The sequence below is a fragment of the Squalius cephalus genome (assembly GCF_949319135.1).
Source record: "Squalius cephalus genome assembly, chromosome: 3".
Classification (NCBI taxonomy): domain Eukaryota; kingdom Metazoa; phylum Chordata; class Actinopteri; order Cypriniformes; family Leuciscidae; genus Squalius; species Squalius cephalus.
This window is the reverse complement of record NC_137124.1, coordinates 26,610,239-26,632,458: the sequence shown is the minus strand read 5'-3', so window position 1 is coordinate 26,632,458 and position 22,220 is coordinate 26,610,239. Positions and strand designations below refer to the sequence as shown.

General features: G+C 35.2%; 1 protein-coding gene and 1 long non-coding RNA gene across 4 annotated transcripts; one reads left to right on the top strand and one right to left on the bottom strand.

Annotated features, from left to right (window-relative positions):
- The first annotated feature begins 12,575 nt into the window (after nt 1-12,575).
- Nucleotides 12,576-13,535, top strand: LOC307156352. Its single transcript, XR_013820696.1, has 3 exons — nt 12,576-12,627; nt 12,720-12,814; nt 13,472-13,535. It is a non-coding gene; the product is annotated as an uncharacterized lncRNA (long non-coding RNA).
- Nucleotides 13,536-18,272: 4,737 nt separating this feature from the next.
- ptpmt1 (protein tyrosine phosphatase mitochondrial 1) lies at nt 18,273-22,108 on the bottom strand. Of its 3 annotated transcripts, none has more exons than XM_079865274.1 (5): nt 21,686-22,108; nt 21,203-21,575; nt 20,992-21,072; nt 20,713-20,904; nt 18,273-18,952 (listed from the first exon to the last, which is right to left on the bottom strand). In XM_079865274.1, the coding sequence occupies exons 2-5, from the start codon at nt 21,347-21,349 to the stop codon at nt 18,821-18,823; spliced, it is 552 nt and encodes a 183-aa protein (XP_079721400.1). In that variant the 5' UTR covers nt 21,350-21,575; nt 21,686-22,108; the 3' UTR covers nt 18,273-18,820. The 3 variants fall into 3 exon arrangements, with proteins under 3 accessions (XP_079721400.1, XP_079721399.1, XP_079721398.1); XM_079865273.1 differs by having other exon boundaries at nt 21,203-21,547; nt 21,686-22,071; XM_079865272.1 differs by having other exon boundaries at nt 21,203-22,071.
- Between the last annotated feature and the right edge of the window lie 112 nt (nt 22,109-22,220).

Below are 22,220 nucleotides of genomic sequence, written 5' to 3'. Positions count from 1 at the left end.
AAAATAATTTATTATGTTTATCTTTTCTTGCATTTTGTATTGCAATTATTAAAATTCCTACAGAGTTGACATGCCATTTTCAATATTTTCTTTTTCTGGATGACCATCACTCTGTCCACATCAATTTTCAAAGGGTTTTACTGTGGAGTTTTAGAGAAAAATAAAGGCAAAGTCTGTCAAAATGCATTATTACATTGCTCATTTTTTGTATTTTGTACTGCAATTATTAAAATTCCTACAGAGTTGACATGCCATTTTCAATAGTTTCTTTTTCTGGATGACCATCACTCTGTCCACATCAATTTTCAAAGGGTTTTACTGTGGACTTTTAGAGAAAAATAAAGGCAAAGAGTCAAAAATAATTTATTATATTTCTCTTTTCTTGCATTTTGTATTGCAATTATTAAAATTCCTACAGAGTTGACATGCCATTTTCAATAGTTTCTTTTTCTGGATGACCATCACTCTGTCCACATCAATTTTCAAAGGGTTTTACTGTGGACTTTTAGAGAAAAATAAAGGCAAAATCTGTCAAAATACATTATTACATTGCTCATTTTTTGTATTTTGTATTGCAATTATTAAAATTCCTACAGAGTTGACATGCCATTTTCAATAGTTTCTTTTTCTGGATGACCATCACTCTGTCCACATCAATTTTCAAAGGGTTTTACTGTGGACTTTTAGAGAAAAATAAAGGCAAAGAGTCAAAATAATTTATTATATTTCTCGTTTCTTGCATTTTGTATTGCAATTATTAAAATTCCTACAGAGTTGACATGCCATTTTCAATAGTTTCTTTCTCTGGATGACCATCACTCTGTCCACATCAAATTTAAAAGGGTTTTACTGTGGAGTTTTAGAGAAAAATAAAGGCAAAGTCTGTCAAAATACATTATTACATTGCTCATTTTTTGTATTTTGTACTGCAATTATTAAAATTCCTACAGAGTTGACATGCCATTTTCAATATTTTCTTTTTCTGGATGACCATCACTCTGTCCACATCAATTTTCAAAGGGTTTTACTGTGGACTTTTAGAGAAAAATAAAGGCAAAGTCTGTCAAAATACATTATTACATTGCTCATTTTTTGTATTTTGTATTGCAATTATTAAAATTCCTACAGATTTGACATGCCATTTTCAATAGTTTCTTTTTCTGGATGACCATCACTCTGTCCACATCAATTTTCAAAGGGTTTTACTGTGGACTTTTAGAGAAAAATAAAGGCAAAGAGTCAAAATAATTTATTATGTTTATCTTTTCTTGCATTTTGTATTGCAATTATTAAAATTCCTACAGAGTTGACATGCCATTTTCAATAGTTTCTTTTTCTGGATGACCATCACTCTGTCCACATCAATTTTCAAAGGGTTTTACTGTGGAGTTTTGGAGAAAAATAAAGGCAAAATCTGTCAAAATGCATTATTACATTGCTCATTTTTTGTATTTTGTACTGCAATTATTAAAATTCCTACAGAGTTGACATGCCATTTTCAATATTTTCTTTTTCTGGATGACCATCACTCTGTCCACATCAATTTTCAAAGGGTTTTACTGTGGACTTTTAGAGAAAAATAAAGGCAAAATCTGTCAAAATGCATTATTACATTGCTCATTTTTTGTATTTTGTACTGCAATTATTAAAATTCCTACAGAGTTGACATGCCATTTTCAATAGTTTCTTTTTCTGGATGACCATCACTCTGTCCACATCAATTTTCAAAGGGTTTTACTGTGGACTTTTAGAGAAAAATAAAGGCAAAGAGTCAAAATAATTTATTATGTTTATCTTTTCTTGCATTTTGTATTGCAATTATTAAAATTCCTACAGAGTTGACATGCCATTTTCAATATTTTCTTTTTCTGGATGACCATCACTCTGTCCACATCAATTTTCAAAGGGTTTTACTGTGGAGTTTTAGAGAAAAATAAAGGCAAAGTCTGTCAAAATGCATTATTACATTGCTCATTTTTTGTATTTTGTACTGCAATTATTAAAATTCCTACAGAGTTGACATGCCATTTTCAATAGTTTCTTTTTCTGGATGACCATCACTCTGTCCACATCAATTTTCAAAGGGTTTTACTGTGGAGTTTTGGAGAAAAATAAAGGCAAAATCTGTCAAAATACATTATTACATTGCTCATTTTTTGTATTTTGTATTGCAATTATTAAAATTCCTACAGATTTGACATGCCATTTTCAATAGTTTCTTTTTCTGGATGACCATCACTCTGTCCACATCAATTTTCAAAGGGTTTTACTGTGGACTTTTAGAGAAAAATAAAGGCAAAGAGTCAAAATAATTTATTATATTTATCTTTTCTTGCATTTTGTATTGCAATTATTAAAATTCCTACAGAGTTGACATGCCATTTTCAATATTTTCTTTTTCTGGATGACCATCACTCTGACAACATCAATTTTCAAAGGGTTTTACTGTGGAGTTTTGGAGAAAAATAAAGGCAAAGTCTGTCAAAATACATAATTACATTGCTCATTTTTTTGTATTTTGTACTGCAATTATTAAAATTCTTTCAGAGTTGAAATGCCATTTTCAATAGTTTCTTTTTCTAGATGACCATCACTCTGTCCACATCAATTTTCAAAGGGTTTTACTTTGGCGTTTTAGAGAAAAATAAAGGCAAAGTCTGTTAACAAATTATAATTTTTATAAATAAAAACTAGGATATAGCCACATTCACAACATTTCTCTTCAATGTGTTAATCAAATTTAAATTAAGGAGGTCAGTCAATGTTAAAGATGTTTAATTGTAAATGTTAATTAATTAGATTTGTATGGAGAAGATGGGTAAACTTAATAGAAACTACTATTTCTATTTTTATAAGGCAAAAAAAAAAGGCAAAAACTTTGTATTAATGTTTAAGAGCTCTAAAACTAAAACGTCTATAATAACGCTTGAAATAACAATATATTTCACAACAAAACATGTAATAAAAACTCGGTGAGTGTTTTAGCGCAATTTTCTCACCTCATGGGATCACAACACTAAGAGATAGTAAATCTTTTCCTGGATTTTTTTGTGCGTTCCCGAGATTAGACCTTCCTTAACATAGGTGCCGAAAACCCGAAGTCTCTAAGTGGTCTGGTTGAGGAGAAGATAGAAGTGTAAGATTGGTGCGCACAGACGCACAGAACAGAAATCATGAGTTAACATTCGCAATTTGTCCGGTGAAAAATTGCGCTAAAAATTTGAAAAATATACACAAATAAACAGCTTAAGTAAATATGTGAATACTTATCCTTACCTTAATACAATGACTATGTGTAAATACATTTTAATAAAGTATTAGGCCTATATCACATAAAATGAATGATTGTGGAAAATGCAAATAAAGCAATAACTTAAAGTTGGGGAACATGCAAATAAGGAGGGGCTGACAATCAATCATCATTAGCTGAGGCAAAACTTTTGTCATTGGCTACTGATGATTGCTGTAATCATTGCTGTTGTCAATTACATGCTCTATTACAGTGTAATTAGTTCATTCTGAACAGACTTTATAAATAGCACACAATGTAGGCTATTTTTTTAAGCAGTGTTTGCTTGTGTTCAGGATCTCTGGTAGGCCTAATTGCAAGTTTAACTCCTTTACCTACTTTCATAATTTTATGATTATGTGCAATTGCAGTGCTTGCACAATGATCAGACAATGTTTTAAATCCAGATTAAGCTAAGGATTAGAGAAAAAAAAAAAAGAAAAAAAAGAATGTTCTTATGATAGAAAAAAAATAAGAAAAAAAAATGAGAAAAAAAGTAATTATTTATGCAGCAGTGTGTGGAGTTGTGTAGGTTATTTATACACAAGTCCACACAGTTAATGTTTTTTTAGTGTCTTGATGTATTCATTCATTGTTTTGCAGGATTTGTTTTCGATAGGCCCATTCCAGTTTTCACTTGATTTTCAAGGATGAGTGCACACAGGTCAGCATTCAATCAATCAACCAAACAATCTAAAATGCTGTGTACAATGTACAAGTCGGACAATGATAGGCTGATGTGTGGTATAAAAGACACTTTTTGAACCGTTTTATCAATTTATATCTATAAGAATTTTAATTATCGGAATGATTGTATTTATAATAGCCTATATATTTTAGCATACTAAAACAATAACTGTATAATAATTGTAAATAAAACATTTTTATAATTATATATTTTATATACACATTTTTTATGGGTGTGTGTTAAATCATTTAAATATAATTATTTATAGATATTCATTATTATGAATTAATTGTCATTTTACAGATGGTAGTCAAGCAAACCGCCGTGTTACGGCTTTTTTAAGTTGATAGAATTACTTTTTTTTAAAGTGGGGATTATTAGAACGACATTAAACTCAGATTTTATCAAGCAACAAAATATTATGGACACATTATGTAAATAAGACTTTCATTGTGTAGCCATCCTCAGTGGTTGTATTTAAATGATTGACAACTTCAGTGATTTAAAAAGAAACGTTTTTCTCTGTAGCCTGCAATCCATTTATGATTTTCATAAATATATATTTTTTTATTTGTTCCTTGATTCTGCTAAATTATCACTCACGAAATTTAAGACTGACAGTGATAACCAACGGATGAAAAATGCATTCGCGTTTAAATTTGATTTATCTAAATATGTTTGTCCCTTTATTAAATGCATTGATGTGAGCATGTTGTATTTAATATGTAAATAATAAACATATAATTTAAATCTGTATAACCTTTCATATGTATTACATTACCTCAGTTAATAAGTAGGTGAAATAAGCTGTTAATTAAGACTAAAACTAAAATAAGCGACACAAAACTGCCTTATTTCCTTAAATGTAATGGCTTTTTGGAGTTCACTTGACTTCACTTCACAAAAAAAATAGGCTACAACATTTTCGTTGTAAATTTCCCTGTAATTTTCGTTTAGAAAAGAATGATACAATTCCAAAAAATTATATAATTATGAACCTAATCGTGATACATTATTATTTAGCCTACATCTTTAACGTATTCTGCTGTTTACTGTGAATTTAAAATATTAGTTTTGGACAGCACAAAGGTAAAACTGCACTTTATCTCATGGAGGCAAACTTTCTAACTGAAAGTATATTTATAATTTATTTAAATGTGCATATATTTTGATTCCAGATTCTGCACTTTCACCACATTTGGAAAGGCAAGTGTTACAGTAAACTCACACAAAATGTGCATTTTCCCTTAAATATTGTATCAACTGTTTGTCACACATACATTTGTTGCTTAAAGGCATAGTCATATAATAATTATTTTGTTTGATTTCAAAGGCAAGGAGAACTTCTAAAAATCTACAGGAAATTGCAACAAGTGTAGATAAATTTGCAGTACCTGGGACTACTATTAAGAACTACAGTGTTCATAAAGCTGCTGGCTTTTGGGACAATGTATGCAAAGATTTGCAAGTGCCAAATACACTTGCAAATCGCAAAAAAATTCAGGCATCCCTGCTTCTTCTAAAGGTAATTTGTCATTAGGTTGACTAGAATCAACCTGCAGAGCATTTCAGCATTATTATTGGTTCTTGTGAAGCATCACTATTGTCACATATTGGCGAGAGAACACTTTTCCATGTCCATTTTCTTTTCTTTCTTTTCTTTTTTTTATATTATACATTTAGGCCTACATATATGCCACGTTGAAATATGAGTCTTTAGTTGTGCAGTTTACAATTGCACTGTTATTAAAACAGAAGTAATAGAATGCCATCAGATCACAACTCCACAAATCCATATTTAGCCATTCGTTTAAAAGTCATTTGACTTTTTTTACATTTATGAAAAGTGATTACTTTGGAAATGTCAGATTAAATATAAAAAGTAATTTTCGTTCTAAAAATAATGGTTAATATTAAAAATGTTTGATGGGAGAGTGCAAGTTTACATGCTAACACCGATTGTAACTTTTGACAATTATTTGCTGACACTCTGGTGTTGATTCTTTTTAATTTATCCTCTCTTGAGTTTTGGTTTTAATAGCATTGTTTAACATTGCAGTTGTTAATGGTATTGCCTGTGCATTTTTCAGTTTTTGGAAATGATAGATGTATTGATACATACAGTATCCTTTTCCCCCAAATATGTAGGGTGCCCAGGATGTTGGAGACAAAGGCAAAACAAATTTGTCTCAAAGGCAAAACAAAGAGACGGAATGTTCATCTCTTGAATTGGTGACTTTTTATCTTTAGTTTGCTTTTCTTTTGTCTGATCTCGTATTATAATTGTAGGAGTCTATTTTGTAGTCAAAAAAAAATGTTCACACTATTTTTTTTTCTTAAACAGAAAAGAGAGAGCTCGGTCCACCCTGAGGTCCACCCTGCGGTTCACCCTGAGGTCCACCCTGAGGTCCACCCTGCGGTCCACCCTGAGGTCCACCCTGCGGTTCACCCTGAGGTCCACCCTGAGGTCCACCCTGCGGTCCACCCTGCGGTCCACCCTGCGGTTCACCCTGCGGTCCACCCTGCGGTTCACCCTGAGGTCCACCCTGAGGTCCACCCTGAGGTTCACCCTGCGGTCCACCCTGAGGTCCACCCTGAGGTCCACCCTGCGGTCCACCCTGCGGTCCACCCTGCGGTCCACCCTGAGGTCCACCCTGAGGTCCACCCTGCGGTCCACCCTGAGGTCCACCCTGCGGTCCACCCTGCGGTCCACTCTGCGGTCCACCCTGCGGTCCACCCTGAGGTCCACCCTGCGGTCCACCCTGCGGTCCACCCTGCGGTCCACCCTGCGGTCCACCCTGAGGTCCACCCTGAGGTCCACCCTGCGGTCCACCCTGAGGTCCACCCTGCGGTCCACCCTGCGGTCCACTCTGCGGTCCACCCTGCGGTTCACCCTGAGGTCCACCCTGCGGTCCACCCTGCAGTCCACCCTGAGGTCCACCCTGAGGTCCACCCTGCGGTCCACCCTGCGGTCCACCCTGCGGTCCACCCTGCGGTCCACCCTGCGGTCCACCCTGAGGTCCACCCTGCGGTCCACCCTGCGGTCCACCCTACACAGGTTGTTTTAGTTATATTAATATTCTTTTTGAGTATTTGGTTTGTATTTGTATTTTTTTAATTTTTGGGGGGGAAAATGTGTAGGGTGCCCAGGATGTTGGGAATCCTCATTTGCCTCCATACCATATTGAAGAGGCTGAATGTGCATCTCTTGAACTGGTGACTTTTTATTTTGTCTAACAGAGATTTTAGAAATAAATCCCTATCACTCTTTTCAGGACCTGTGGGAGACTAAGGCTGATAGTTCTTCAGACAGTGACTTGGCATCAAATTGTGCTACCACAAGTGAAAAGGTTAATGGTACTTTTTCTATTAAATGTAACTAATATTCAAATCATTATACAATGACAAATGTAATTAAATAAATACTTTGACATGCCAGATCGAAGTTATTTATCCATTGCAGATTAATTGTAATGTGAGAAATATAAAACTATTCACTTTCATGTTCCTGTCCCTTTAAAAGTAATTTGCTAAATGAAAAATATCTAAAGAACAGTAATAATCATAAAGCTAAATGGTATTTTAGAAAAATAATTATTTAATAATAATTATTCCCAGGGGAATGTTTTTGCGTTTTTAACATGGTGAAATGTTTATTCATTTTCTAAATTGATTATAAATTTCAAAACATGAACTTAAGTTGTTTGTCATGTGAACATATTTGTAAGCTAGTGAAGAAGTAAGCTTAATATATTAAAAGTATATCTACCATTTTGTAACCTAATGAATTTTCCTATTCTTTTCCTATATTACAGATTTGTGAGGGATCAGAGAAATCACTTCGTAGCTCTACTAACAGCAGTGAAGAAGATGCATACTTCACATGTTCTTTGCCATGTCAGCCTTGTTTCTTTTTCATTGAACAAAAAGAGTGGCAACAATTAAGAAAAGACCAGAAAGGCAGACGTTTTCAAGGTCTTCAGTGGACTAATGTCATTGCCAAGGGCATCAAGTCTGTTCATCCCTACTGCAGCTTTGGTTTTAAGAGACACAGTGTGAAAACCCTGCGGTCACAGACACTGGCACCAGTTTTTACGTGTATGGCCTACTGTCGATTCAAAGATTGCCCAGTCACTGTACATGTAGAAGTTGCAGATGAACACACACTAAAAGCAGTAGTGGTTTTCTCTGGAGGTGATGTGTACCACAACACCAAAGAACTGCGCAGAAGACCAGTGCGTGCAGGTGCTCGACAATCAGCAGCAGAAGTCCTTGCAACTAAGTTACCTCGGAGTTTGTATTTGGAGTCAATACAAAAAATTCCTCCAATGGTCATTGATTCAGGCTGCAGGGATGATGCTCCATCAAAAGAAGTCCTGAAGAACATTGCGTGGAGTGAAAGGAAAAAAACCCGACGTCATTCTGATGAGCTTACAAGCTTAAAAACTATTATTGACGAACAACATGGCACAGACAATGATGTGTTGCAGAGGGTAATGATGCACCCAAAAGGAATAATGCTCTGGTCAAAGAAGACCCTCTCTGTCTTTTACAAAAGATGCAAGGAGGACATAGTGTACCTGGACGCCACAGGGAGTATCATTCCAAAAGAAAGAGCACAAAGTCCCCCCCACTATGTTTATGAACTGGTGGTAAGAAATCCCTCCAAGGGTGCATCACCTTTACCTGTGGCCACCTATGTGACATGTGACCACACAACATCATCTGTGACCTACTTCCTCCAGGCTTTTCAGACAGATCTGGTCAGAATGTATGGTAATGGGGCAAACAAAAGGCCGGCTATGATCACTTGTGATGGCTCCCTTGTGCTCATGCAGTCCATTTCCATTGCATTCTGCAGAACAGGTCTGGAGGATCTGTTGCAAAAGTACTTTCTGCTCATCAGTGGGCAATATCCTGCAGACACATTTGACCTCCCCATTCTTCATAGATGTTTAAGTCACATAATGAAGAATGCCAAGGATCTTTGCAAGAAACAGTACATATATATTTTTTTTAGTATGATTACTTTATATTCAGTTTGAATTTAAATGTATGATTATAGTAATCTTTGTTTTTGATTGCTTTCTTTGTAGAAGTCCCCAACACTACAAGCTGGCAATGCATATATTTGGCCTTCTTGCCTGTTGTACAACGCTGAGAGAGATGGATGAGGTGCTTCATAGTTCAGCAGTCCTCTTTTGCAGTCCCTGCAATGGACCAAATGTTGCAAAGCATTACAAACATCTGCAGTTGCTTTTGCAGCAAAGGCAGACATTTGATCTGGATGAGGAAAACATCATTGCTGAAGACTACAAGGTATTAAATGTTAATAATAGAAATAAATCAGCACATGGCCTCACATTTGTAAATAATTTAGTATACTGTATAATAAAAACCAACCAGACCTGCTTGGTATTATTGGTTAGTGCAGTGAAGTCTCTGGCTGAAAAATCTTATGGCTGCAGCAGAGTGGACAAAAGGGTTAAAGTTTGATTTCTGTATATGAACTATCGATAAACTAAACTCAACACCTCTCCAGGACATATCATGCATCTCAATTCAGGTCAGACAGGCAGAGCTGAGTGAGATTGGTGTTAAACAGAATAAATTATTAATAATGCATTCTGATATAAACATTTGAAATTTTTCTGACATATGAATATTGCTTTTCAGCATGATGTCGGTACCACACCCCTCATGACTCATTTCCGGGGAACAATAAATGGTGCATTGCTAGACCTTAATGGTAAATGCAACATTTATTATGCACCAACTTTCATGTCCAGTTTGGCCAAATATTTTCTGCCACATGCCACCCTTTGGTCTGGAATGATGCTAGGTAGGTTTGGTTTAAGTCTTTGAGTTAAGAACTAATTATTCAAAATAGCATTTTTGTCAAGTTCTTTACAAGGTTTAAATGGTTTTAGGGGATCTAGGACGTCACGGGACAGGCCCTGTGTACCAGCAACTCAGTAAAGTCTACAACAAAGTTAGCCAGTCAAAAAAACAGGTAAATTGCTGAAAGAAACATCCGAAATGTGTAGCCATAGCTTTATTTTTGGACTTAAATTGTGAACAGATAAGGTGTACCTTAAATTTTCAGAACTTCACTCAAGACAACCGCACCCAAGGCATTATGGAGAAGAGTCAATGGGACCTGAAGAAAATCCGTTTCCAGAGGAGGAGGTTAAAAAGACTGGATGACTTTGTGACCATCTACAAAAAGATGCATGATGCACTGCTCCTCGAGTATGCAGATGTGGAAAGATGCAGAAAGAAAGTATGCTACTTAACATTAGTTCAGTGAAAGCACTTAACTTTGCAGTTTACCCTGATCACCGATATGCTTGCAATACAGCATATTACATTTGCATATTACAGATATATTGAAAATGTCCAAATATGTGGGTTTGTGTTTGACAAAATATATATTTTCCCAGTCACATAAAGTGGAATTGGAGGTGTGGAAAAAAAGCCGGAAGCGTAAAGGGGTGTACGTTTCACCATTAGTGATGGACCTCTCATTTAAGGTAATTATTAAAAGCTGTAATGATGCTGACATACATAAACACATTATGATTTTAGGCACATTCTAATTTTGTCTTTTATTCTTTTTAGAATATAAAATTACTGAAGTAACGGTCAGACAACAATAGCCTCAACAGATGTTGTTTGTTATACAGTATTTTGTTTGCAGTCATGCTTAGTTAATTTCACCTCAAATCTTTTTTTTAACAGAAAAGAAGAGAGAACTCACCACTCTCCACTCCATTACTTCATGGACAACCTGAAGTAATCCAAACACAGGTTATTTTATTTAAACTCTTTAATAAAATATAATATTAATATAAGTATTATATGCATGCTTTATTATGGTAAAATTAGATATAGTCATCATTATATTGTTATATACACTCTTAAATGGTTTCATTCTTCCGTATTTTACATTCAAGTTTTGCATTCAAGATCTATAGTACATTATTTTATTTTTTATTATTTATTTTTCTGTGTTGTGAAAATATGCAATAGAAAGGGCACATTAATCTTTCCATTTTTATTAATAGAATTCACAAGACATAGTGGATGTGGATGGATCATCACATGTGACCATGACGGAACATCAGGAGGACACAAAGGGTACCAAAAATGATCCTCCATCACAGGTGATATTAATAAAATAAATGTATTGTCAGGTCAGTGAGTAATTGTTCAGATGTGTGATGTAGAATACTCTCAAAGTTTATCCCTTAAAAAAATTGATTTACCATTATAAATAGAATTCACAAGACATAGTCACATGTGATGCTCCATCCACATCCACATCCACTATGACGGAACATCAGGAGGACACAAAGGGTACCATCAATGATGCTCCATCACAGGTGATCTTAATAAAATAAATGTATTGTCAGCTTCTAAAAGTTTGTAAACTTTTAAATAAGTTTATTTAAACTGTAAACTTTTAGAAGAGACTTATTAAATACAGTATTGCAGGTTTGTGTGACAGTAAATCCAACATTACATCACAGCACATTAGCTGTTTATGTAACCGTAATTGTCAGATACATGCACACATCTTGAGTAAATAAATGTATTGTCTTCTTGACCTTCAGATAAAAGCCTTGTGGAGAAAAAAAGACACGGAAGTGGTCATTTCTGTGATTCCCTCTCAAATAAGAGGGAACAGTTATATAGTCCACCACAGTGAGTTCCGGTCACTTAAACCTCACAGATGGCTCACAGGCGAGGTATGTAGGCCAAACAATACAGCAGCATTATCATTAAAATACACTTAAAATGGACAAATGTAGTTCCATTGAACACAGTTGCAGTTATTTCTAATTAACTTAACACACTGATGTAATAGAAGTGTTATGCGTGTGATATTTGGGGATATTTAATTTAATTAATCAATCAACAATACTATTGATCAGCATTACCGAACGTGGACGTTTTCCACTAGAAACAAACATTGATGTATAATTTTAATTTAATACTGTGAAGCTGCTTTGATACAATCTGAATTGTGAAAAGCGCTATATAAATAAACTTGACTTGACTTGACTTATGTTGCCCTAAGATAAATAATTTAAATCATTAAATATTTGTCAACTGGGAAAGTTTTAATGCAAATGCCAACAATTATAAAATTGGTCTAAGCCAGAATGAGCCATTACAAAATAATGTCACTTCAGCATGAAAGGGTTGTCCTTGCAGCCCGACTCAAGCTCTCAGTCCAAGCTAAAACAAATGTTTTATTTAAAATAGGCTTATGTAATGAATTCTGATGTTTCTCTCTGATTGAATTTTAAACATATTAGATCATCGAATGTCTCATGCATCACACTATTAATGAACTTGGTTTGGATAAAACCATATACATGATGAACCACTACACAGCCAGTGTGATCCTCACTGGGGATAGAACAGAAGTAAGACGACAAAGTTTGTCAAAGGTACAGCTTGTTTCTATTTGGGAGAGGTTCAAATGGGGACGTGTTTCATAATAATTTAAATGTGAATAAATATTTAAGTCATTTCTGTGATATATTATTGAAGTAATTTTTATGTGCAACAGGTTAACTTTGATGATTACAAGGCTGTTGTATCGTTTGTTAATGTTGGAGAATTGCACTGGAAGTTTCTGGTTTGTTTATTTAACAATTTATATTTATGTACATTCACATTGTTTCTGTTGTTGTGTATGTGTTAAATAATGTAATTTACTTGTGGTTACAGTACATCAATGCAGCAGAAAGCTGTGTCTATTTTATTGATCCAATGCCAAACTCTGCAGAGCAGTCGGATTCAGAACTTGCTGCCCATAAGTTCTGGTACTTATGCAATTTCAGCTATTATCCATAAACCGAGATGGGATGCACTATATGATTGTCTAAATGCAGGCATTAAAGGACTGTAGAGAGATGGGCAGAGTGTACAGTAAAAGTTTAACTATAGAGACAATGGTCAAAACAGAGTTACAATTATTGAAAACCAGCCCTAAACACTGGATAGATACTCGTAGCAGTGGTAGCGACTGCAGATAAAGTTCAGGAGGAGTCATTTAATCCAACTTATCACATTCCAACAGCATATAAACTCTTTCAGCATCCCTCCTCTTCTCCTCCTTGTGTAATATTTAGGACCAGTTAAAAAAAATCTTCTTAAATCTTTATTCTATTCAAGAAAATTTGTAATCCACATTTTAGGTTGATATCTAAAAAATAAGCTTTCAGTAAGCTTTTGTTTGGGCACAGTACCAAACTTACCACTAAATAACATATCCAGGCTCCATTGGTGACCATACAGACTCTTCCATTTCAAAATGCTGTGTGATCATCTGAACCATATAATTTTCATACAATTTATGAAATGGACATCCTGTTCAGAAATGGTATGGGTAGTTGGCAGTATTTAAAAAAACTATACAATGTAGATTTATGAATAATTGTATATTAACATTTATAATGTTACATCTTATTGTCACACAGTGAATACTTTCAAACCAGGACGATCCACCACCGAACAAGAGACTGGGTGAATATTCATTTCAAAGGAGCTGTTATGAAACACCCATTTCAACAGGATGGTTTTAGCTGTGGTGTGATCGTCTTAATGGTACAATAATTATTTTAGTGAAATACTTGTATTCTGACAATGATATGAATCAATTAGCATTTATATTTTGAGTCAGTTTGTGCATAGCCTATCCCCATATTTGGTTAAGAGCTATTTACAGTATTTAAATGATTAGCCAACATATTTATCCAGTCTTTATTTTCTTTTTCCCTTTTTTTTAGATGGCAAAGGCAGTCATGGAAGCATTTCCTCAATTGCCAAACATGGATTTTGGGACCTCTAAAAAAGACATGGTCCTTGAACGCAAGGCTTTGGCACTGCAAATACTTCAAGCATCAGGTAGCAGGTTTTTTCATATGTGTTCCGATTGCCATATTTAAATACTTAGTCTAAAATTTGCATTTCCATTTCCATTAGTGTTCAATGCACAGAGAAACTGCTCCATGTGTTCGGCGTCTAAAGCACCAAGTCCGGGGCCTTCCATGACTGACTGGGTAAGGTGTTTATAATTGGTTGTTTTGTATTTGCATATTGTGGCTTGAACAGAAAGTGGACATTAGTTAGGAAACAAGGGTATAGAGAGATTCAATGATGTGCATATACAAACATAATTGCACAGTTCAGAGATTTCAGGGATTATGTTGATTTGCTAGAGTTGTCAATGGAGTTAGTGTTTATACATGTTATTGATTTTTATCAGTGCTTCACAGTACATTGCAGTCTTTGAAATCATCTACAAAAGCCAAAATGATGCATCTCTACACCTTGCTCTTTTCCTTGCACTTGCCCTCTGGCAGCTGTCATGCTCATTTTAAGAACTATTATATTGCAGATTGCCAAGTAATCTAAATAATAAATGGAAAACTGTGTGACAGTAGTGTAACAGTTGGTGAACTATTCGTAAACTTGGGAGAGTTGAAAAAAGCTTTTATGCAGAAAATCTGTTTGAATGAAAGTCTTTATTTTGCAAGTTAAGTGTTCTATTTGTCCCTCTCCAGATACAGTGTGACAGCTGTACAAGGTGGTACCATGCACAGTGTGTGCAGATGAACACAGTACAGCTAGAAGAAGCAAAAAACACATCCTGGGACTGCTGTTTGTGTAGCAATTAGTTTTTTTTTTTTGATTCCTTTTTTTTCTAATAAACTTTCATAAGCACTTCTCATTTTTGTCTTTTTTGACTATTACAAATTGCACTTTTTCCAACTTGTCCAACTATATTAAACAATGAAATTCGTTGAACATCATTGACCATAATAACCTTAAACATTTAAACTTTTCTTGTAACAACTTGTAGATATCAATATTGTAGACTGTTTTTGTATTTAATTTTATGGTCTTTCTGTAATTTCCTCAAACTCTACAGTAAATTATTGATAAAGTATTGATATGGACCGAAAATACGTTTTTATTTTTTATTTTTCTCTAAAAGTCCACAGTAAAACCCTTTAAAATTTGATGTGGACAGAGTGATGGTCATCCAGAAAAAGAAAATATTGAAAATGGCATGTCAACTCTGTAGGAATTTTAATAATTGCAATACAAAATACAAAAAATGAGCAATGTAATGTATTTTGACTCTTTGTCTTTATTTTTCTCTAAAAGTCCACAGTAAAACCCTTTGAAAATTGATGTGGACAGAGTGATGGTCATCCAGAAAAAGAAAATATTGAAAATGGCATGTCAACTCTGTAGGAATTTTAATAATTGCAATACAAAATACAAAAAATGAGCAATGTAATGTATTTTGACTCTTTGTCTTTATTTTTCTCTAAAAGTCCACAGTAAAACCCTTTGAAAATTGATGTGGACAGAGTGATGGTCATCCAGAAAAAGAAAATATTGAAAATGGCATGTCAACTCTGTAGGAATTTTAATAATTGCAATACAAAATACAAAAAATGAGCAATGTAATAATGTATTTTGACAGACTTTGCCTTTATTTTTCTCCAAAACTCCACAGTAAAACCCTTTGAAAATTGATGTGGACAGAGTGATGGTCATCCAGAAAAAGAAAATATTGAAAATGGCATGTCAAATCTGTAGGAATTTTAATAATTGCAATACAAAATGCAAGAAAAGAGAAATATAATAAATTATTTTGACTCTTTGCCTTTATTTTTCTCTAAAACTCCAAAGTAAAACCCTTTGAAAATTGATGTGGACAGAGTGATGGTCATCCAGAAAAAGAAACTATTGAAAATGGCATGTCAATATAGGAATTTTAATAACAGCAGTAGCCTACAAAATGCAAGACATGAGCAAATGTAATAATGTATTTTGACAGACTTTGCCTTTATTTTCTTTAAAACTCCACAGTAAAATATCTGCGAAAATAGTTAAACTGAAAATAGTTCAATAGGTTGCACTTGATGTTCGGTCAATTCGGAGAATAACCGCTGAAATACAGATCTTTCTCAGCTTTTTGGCACCTCCATGTTTCCGTACCGTAATTCCACAAATAGACGAACATCAACATCTAGGCGGCGGCTGGCTTGACCGAGCGTTTTCAGATGACGGCTCACTTGACCGCGGTGTCCTGGAGGCGGAGCTATAGAGTCAAGCGGTAGTTCTTGATTTCCAGCAAAAGACAGAAATCTGATCCAGTTGTACTTACATGAATGGGGTCTTTTATCACTGGGACCGCTCCACGTTTTAATAGCAAACGATTTGCAAATCCAGCGTCGACCTGAGCCTTGTTAATAAAACATTCGTCACTGAAATGACCAGAACACACAACCGCACTTCCTACACTCCGTTGCTGCCCCGGAAAAACAAACTGCATCCACTGTTCCTGTAACACTGGGTTCTTTGGAAAACTGAACACGGTAAGCTTTCCCTCACATCCAAATACACACTTTTTTGGAAACATTCTTGAACAAATCCTATGCAGCGCTGCCGATGATTTCCTGTTAATGTGCGCGGTCTCGCTCTCCTCTAGTCGACGTGCGCGCGGGCGAGCTTTTCCGAGAGAAATGCTCATACCAGACAGTTGACGGCACCCTCTGACGATAGTATTTTTGAAGTCAATGGGTGCAGTCAACTCTCTGGCTATCTTCTTTAAATATCTTGTTTTGTGTTCAACAATTTTATTGAACCTTTAGACAACATATAAATATGTGTATATGTGTGTTTTATGTTTTGTATCATATTTAATACATCAGGTTTTTATGGCCCATATAGTAGCCTATGATATAGTGAGAATATGGAGCTCACACTCAAGGAGGAGAGAAACATTTTCTTTTCAGAGGCCAAAACTTAAGTAGTGGACATGTGGACAGAGGTGGACAGTAACAAAGTACATTTACTTGAGTACTGTACTTAAGTACACTTTTTGAGTATCTGTACTTTACTTGAGTATTATTTTTTTCTGGAAACTTTGTACTTTAACCTCACTACATTTGAAAGACAAATATCGTACTTTTTACTCCACTACAACTCTGTCACGGTCCTTGAGTAGAAAGTAGTAACGTCAGTCAGGGGATGATTTTGGTTGCAGGGGTTGCACTTTGGTTGGAAATAAAAGTCGGGTTGGCATCAGAACCCGATGTGACGTCAGAACCCGACGTCGGATAGACGTTGGATTTTGGTTGGAAATGAAAGTCGGTTGATGTCAGAACCCGACTGATGTTGGTTTCTGACGTCAACCCGATTTTCATTTTCAACCACAATACAATGTCTGTCCAACGTTGGAGATTAATGTCAATCTGGCGTTGGATTCTGACATCAAACTGATTTTCATTTTCAACGTTGGGTTTGGTCTTCTAAATGCGAATTTTGTCATTGTTTTGGAGCACATTAGCTTATAGATAACAGTAAGGCTAACACATTCATACTAAAAGCCAAAAAACTTTAAATAGGGCACTATTTGAGGGAACAGCCATTTGGGTGTCCGAAACCATTGTGGACATTATTGAGTGCCCTCTTTCAATCTCACATTCAACCCCACTACTGGAACTGTGTTCTAGAAATAAATTTGATATTAATATGAGGGTAGGTAGGCAGGCATAGATTCAGAAGCATAAGGTACTGTAAGTATTACATACAACAATGCAACAATAATAAAACAATGCATTGACTTTTTACTTTTGATACTTAAGTACTTTTAAAAACAAGTACTTCTGTACTTTTACTTAAGTAAAAAAAAGGTTTATATTGGCCTTACTCGATTCACTTGAGGTCGCTGTTGAAAAGAGAACAAGGTCAAAATTAAAAATGTTTTGATTCTGTTGCGAAGAATCCACAATATAGTATATAGTATATAGCATTTTTTAGTAAAAGTTAATTTAGTGAGAGATCAGCGATGCCTCAGTGTTCCACTGTGCGATTTAAAAGGTCTTTTATCACGGCTGCAATTCGTTTTTTAAATGAAGATGTGTAATTACTGTATTGATTGATTGTGTTGTATTTTGTATAGCATTTTTAATTATGTCTTAGGTTTTTTTTTAATGTAATGTTTAATTTGATGTAATTGTTATACTGTTCGAGATGTGTATGTATGCAATGATGGCAAGAGTTTCCCCTCACAGGGATTAATAAAGCTTTCTAACCTAACCAAGACTGTGTGCAACAAGTTTTTGAGCAATGTTTTGATCACGTGAATAGATTAGAAGCATTAGAAACTTATGTATCAACTATGATACAGTAGACCTTCTAGGGTTACAAACGCTGTTCACATATTTCACTAAATAGACCACAGCATACCATTATTTTATCATATTAATTAAAATGTATTTGAAATGCTTTTAAATAAGTCAGTACAGAACCAGTTGTACACCTCTCTCTATTTGATTATAGTGTATAACAATAAACAATTAAATAAATAATTAAATACATAGATTAAAGTTAAGATTCAAGATTATGTTTACTGTAGACAATTAAAAAATATCATGATCTTATACATAATCACAAGGAAACAGGTTTTTGAACAGCTTCCAACACAAGGAGGCTAGGTGGGATAAAAAAAGAAAAATAAATCTGTTCTAATATTATTAACAAAAATTAAATCACTAACTCAAACAATAATTTGGAAATTTACTGTCTAAACATCTGAGGTGATAGAAAAAAAAAAAAAAAAGTATTCACAATATAACCGATGATCCAGATAGACATTATCGCTTAAAGTCCGTTTATGTATAGTACACACATTCTTATACAAATATATAAAAAATATGCACTCCCGAAAGGAAAAAACAACTTATTAACAATGTACAGCATATGAGATTCAGCTTGAATGTTGGCATTTGTACACTGTGTATCTTCTAGCTGAACTCTGAAGCGCAGACTTGCTTATAGTACTCCTGCAGCACCTCCAGCTGGGCTGAGCGGATCAGCACATGAGGCCGGACTGAGGCCAGCATCTTACAGGCCTCCTCTGGACTCCAACAGTGTAGCTGTGAAAGGAGAAAAAAGGTTAAACACAGGGCCATAACTACCATAGACATTGAGGGAGACAATATCCATTAATGCAAACAACTCAACTGTGATTAATGAAGGCTAATTCATAACTGTGATGAGACAAAGAACATTAATGGAGCTGTTTTTGACATATTAGACAGACGTTTAAGAGTGAATGTTGGCATATTTTAAAATAAAAAATCTAATATATTCCTATATTACTCACAAGTATAAATTCTAATTATTTTACATGGTTATAACCTTGGTTTAACATCAAATGCAGATTCCAAAGACTGTCACACTCTTGAGTTTTCTAACATTCTTATTTAACGGATCTTCTATCGCCCTATAATCCATCGCGCTCTTTAAGATCACTAAATTCGAGGCTTTTGGTCATACCTAGGATATCCAGATCATCCAAAGGAGGGAGATCATTTTCACATTAAGCTCCAAAACTCTGGAATAGCCTTCCTGATACTGTTCGTTGCTCAGACTCGCTCTCCCAGTTTAAAACTAGATTAAAGACGCATCTCTTCAGCCAGGCATTCATATAATACTTTTAATCTTACAGTTAAATCCGACCTCTAGTTCATAGACGCCAGAGGAGAACTGGCCCCCGACTGAGCCTGGGTTCTCCCAAGGTTTTTTTTTTTCTCCATTAGGTCACCTGATGGAGTTTTTCGGTTCCTTGCCACTGTTGCCTTTGGCTTGCTCAGTTGGGGATACTTAATTTAATCAATCAATCAACAATACTATTGATCAGCATTAGTAAACGTGGACGTTTTACACTAGAAACAAACACTGATGTACTATTTTATTTAATACTGTGAAGCTGCTTTGATACAATCTGCATTGTGAAAAGCGCTATATAAATAAAGTTGACTTGACTTGACTTGACTTTTGACAGAACTGTTTTTGTTTCCCTTTATATAACTGCATGATACAATGCATATAATTATATATAAGCATCTTCAGAAATAACTGGCTGATACTGGTTCAAGAAGGAACAAATTCATATAAATAATATACTGCGTGTGTATAATCAGTGAAATTACGTATAACTGAGTAGTGTATCACTGAGAAACGTCCTGCTCGAGTTGTCCTTGTGATGGAGGTTCGAGTTGAATAACTAGTTCTTCCAGTGTTTCATGCTCGCATTGATATGGTCCAATTGACGTCATCGTTCATTACTGTGTTTAGTTTACGGTGTAGGAAGCCTCAGGACAAGCAGAGCTGACGTTGTTATGGCAATGGGCGTTTTTGTTTTCGACACGCGCAGAGATTGATTAATCTGACGAGTCGTTTGAGAATCATTGAAAATGTGGTGATGTGCAAATGTATATTATGAGAAAATTAAACAGTTATTTTTTTTTACCTTTGATGCATGTAAGCCTGTTGTACGAGACTCCAAAACAACATTAGGAAACTTTAAAATAGCATAATAGTGGCACTTTAAGTAAAAGTCCCTTTGTATTCTGCATGCATGTGTGGGTTTCATGTAGAGAAGTGAACAGCATCACTTGAATTAACCTATATATTAATGTTCCCTCTCCAAAATTCTCCACCAATAATATTAGGGCGAAACAATTTCAGGTGTGTCTTGTACAATGCTCAAAGAATGTGCTAAAGAAATGTACAACCACACAATGACAAATATTTTTTACAGTGCTGACCTATGTCACAGAGCTTTTTGTATTGATGCTCCTGGTTTTACTATTGTACATAGTTTAGGGCAGGCAGACAGACTGATACCCACCCTGATGAGGTATGCAGCTACAATAGTTGCACTGCGTGAACGGCCGGCCTTGCAGTGAATATAGACACTACTGCCTTGCTGTCGATGTCTCAGGGTGAAGTCCACACCCTTGTGGATGTGCTCTAGGCTGGGGACACCTGTCAGGTCCACCGTGTCCAGTCTGATCTGCTCAACGCCAACAGCTCGCCACTCCTGTTATTAATATAAGTATCCTTAGATGTACATTGCCACCTGTGATTATAGTTGGGAATGAGTGAAAGAGTTAGGAGAGACACTTACCTCAGCTGAATTGCAGAAATATTTTGTTTCATATTCTTCATTCATGGTAATGACTCCTCTGATTTTCTCTTTCTGGACCAACTAAAGCCAAATGAGACAAGAGGGATTAGTTAAACTCTTAAACAGGACTGCGATATGAGGCAAATTATAAATGTGCTAGGATCATTACAATTGTCTGTAATTCATTAATACAGTAAAAGTCAAATCTTACCTCCTCTGTCATTGACCTGAATGGGAGAGCACCAAGAATGACAGTCGGATCCACGCGATTAAACCATTGTCTGGAGGTGACCTTTTCCATGACAACATTGTAAGCGAGTGTGGGATAAAATAAAATCCTAGCTAGAACACTGGACATCGTTCCACATGTAAACGAACGAAACGAATCACAGAAGTTTCATTCTTTCTCAACTACTCGTACATCATAGCACTGCATAATGAAAGACACGCTCTTCAAGTTTTTTCTTCGACGCCTGTCACAGTCACTGTCACTTCGACATTGCCCTCTTCTGTTTTGGAGGTTAATTGGCTGGATACAGTGTCTCGTTTCCAGCGACTAGAAAATGAAGGAATAACACACCTATCTTAAAAAATAAAATAAAAAATAATTAAGCTATTGATCAGACGCCATTGATACAAGAAACAATTTTTGTGTGTAAAGTATAGAGACTTAAAATACAAGTCCATGGCCTACCTTTGCATGAGTCTCGTTTAATTTTGTAGTCTATCGTGTTCTTGTTTGATGGTGTTTGTGAATGAACATTAATTAATCAATTACATTCATTTAAAAAAAAAAAAAAATGCAACAGAATTTCCGGTTAATAGTCCAATAGCATGCAAACCGCACAAGGATAAAGACGGATATAAAGACATGTGCCTGCAGACATGGTTAATGTCCATTTACAGTGTGGATAAAATGTATTTGTGCTTTCTTAGGATTATTTGGCATTGTGAATGCATTATATAACGCATTCTACAATAAAACACATAATAATACCAACACAACTGCACAGACATTAAAAGGACAATTCACGTTAACCAGTCTGTCAGTCGCACACATTTGATGTTTATCTCCATATCACACGACGCGCAGGCCTTTTGGGTTTTTATTGACTTCAGCGACCACGTGAGAGAAACGTGTATCTGTCTCTTTAAGAAGGGGGGCGTATTTCAACCAATTCCTTATAACTAATGTTTTAAGTATTTATATGGCAATTTGTCATAAAAGA

What these genes read in the sequence shown, in the direction of transcription:
- ptpmt1 (XM_079865274.1), bottom strand. Translation starts at nt 21,349, where the DNA reads ATGTCCAGTGTTCTAGCTAGGATTTTATTTTATCCCACACTCGCTTAC. An exon ending in TCAGGTCAATGACAGAGGAG is followed by an intron (nt 21,073 to 21,202) that starts GTAAGATTTGAC and finishes ATTTGGCTTTAG; the next exon opens with TTGGTCCAGAAAGAGAAAAT. An exon ending in TAGCTGCATACCTCATCAGG is followed by an intron (nt 18,953 to 20,712) that starts GTGGGTATCAGT and finishes CTCCTTTCACAG; the next exon opens with CTACACTGTTGGAGTCCAGA.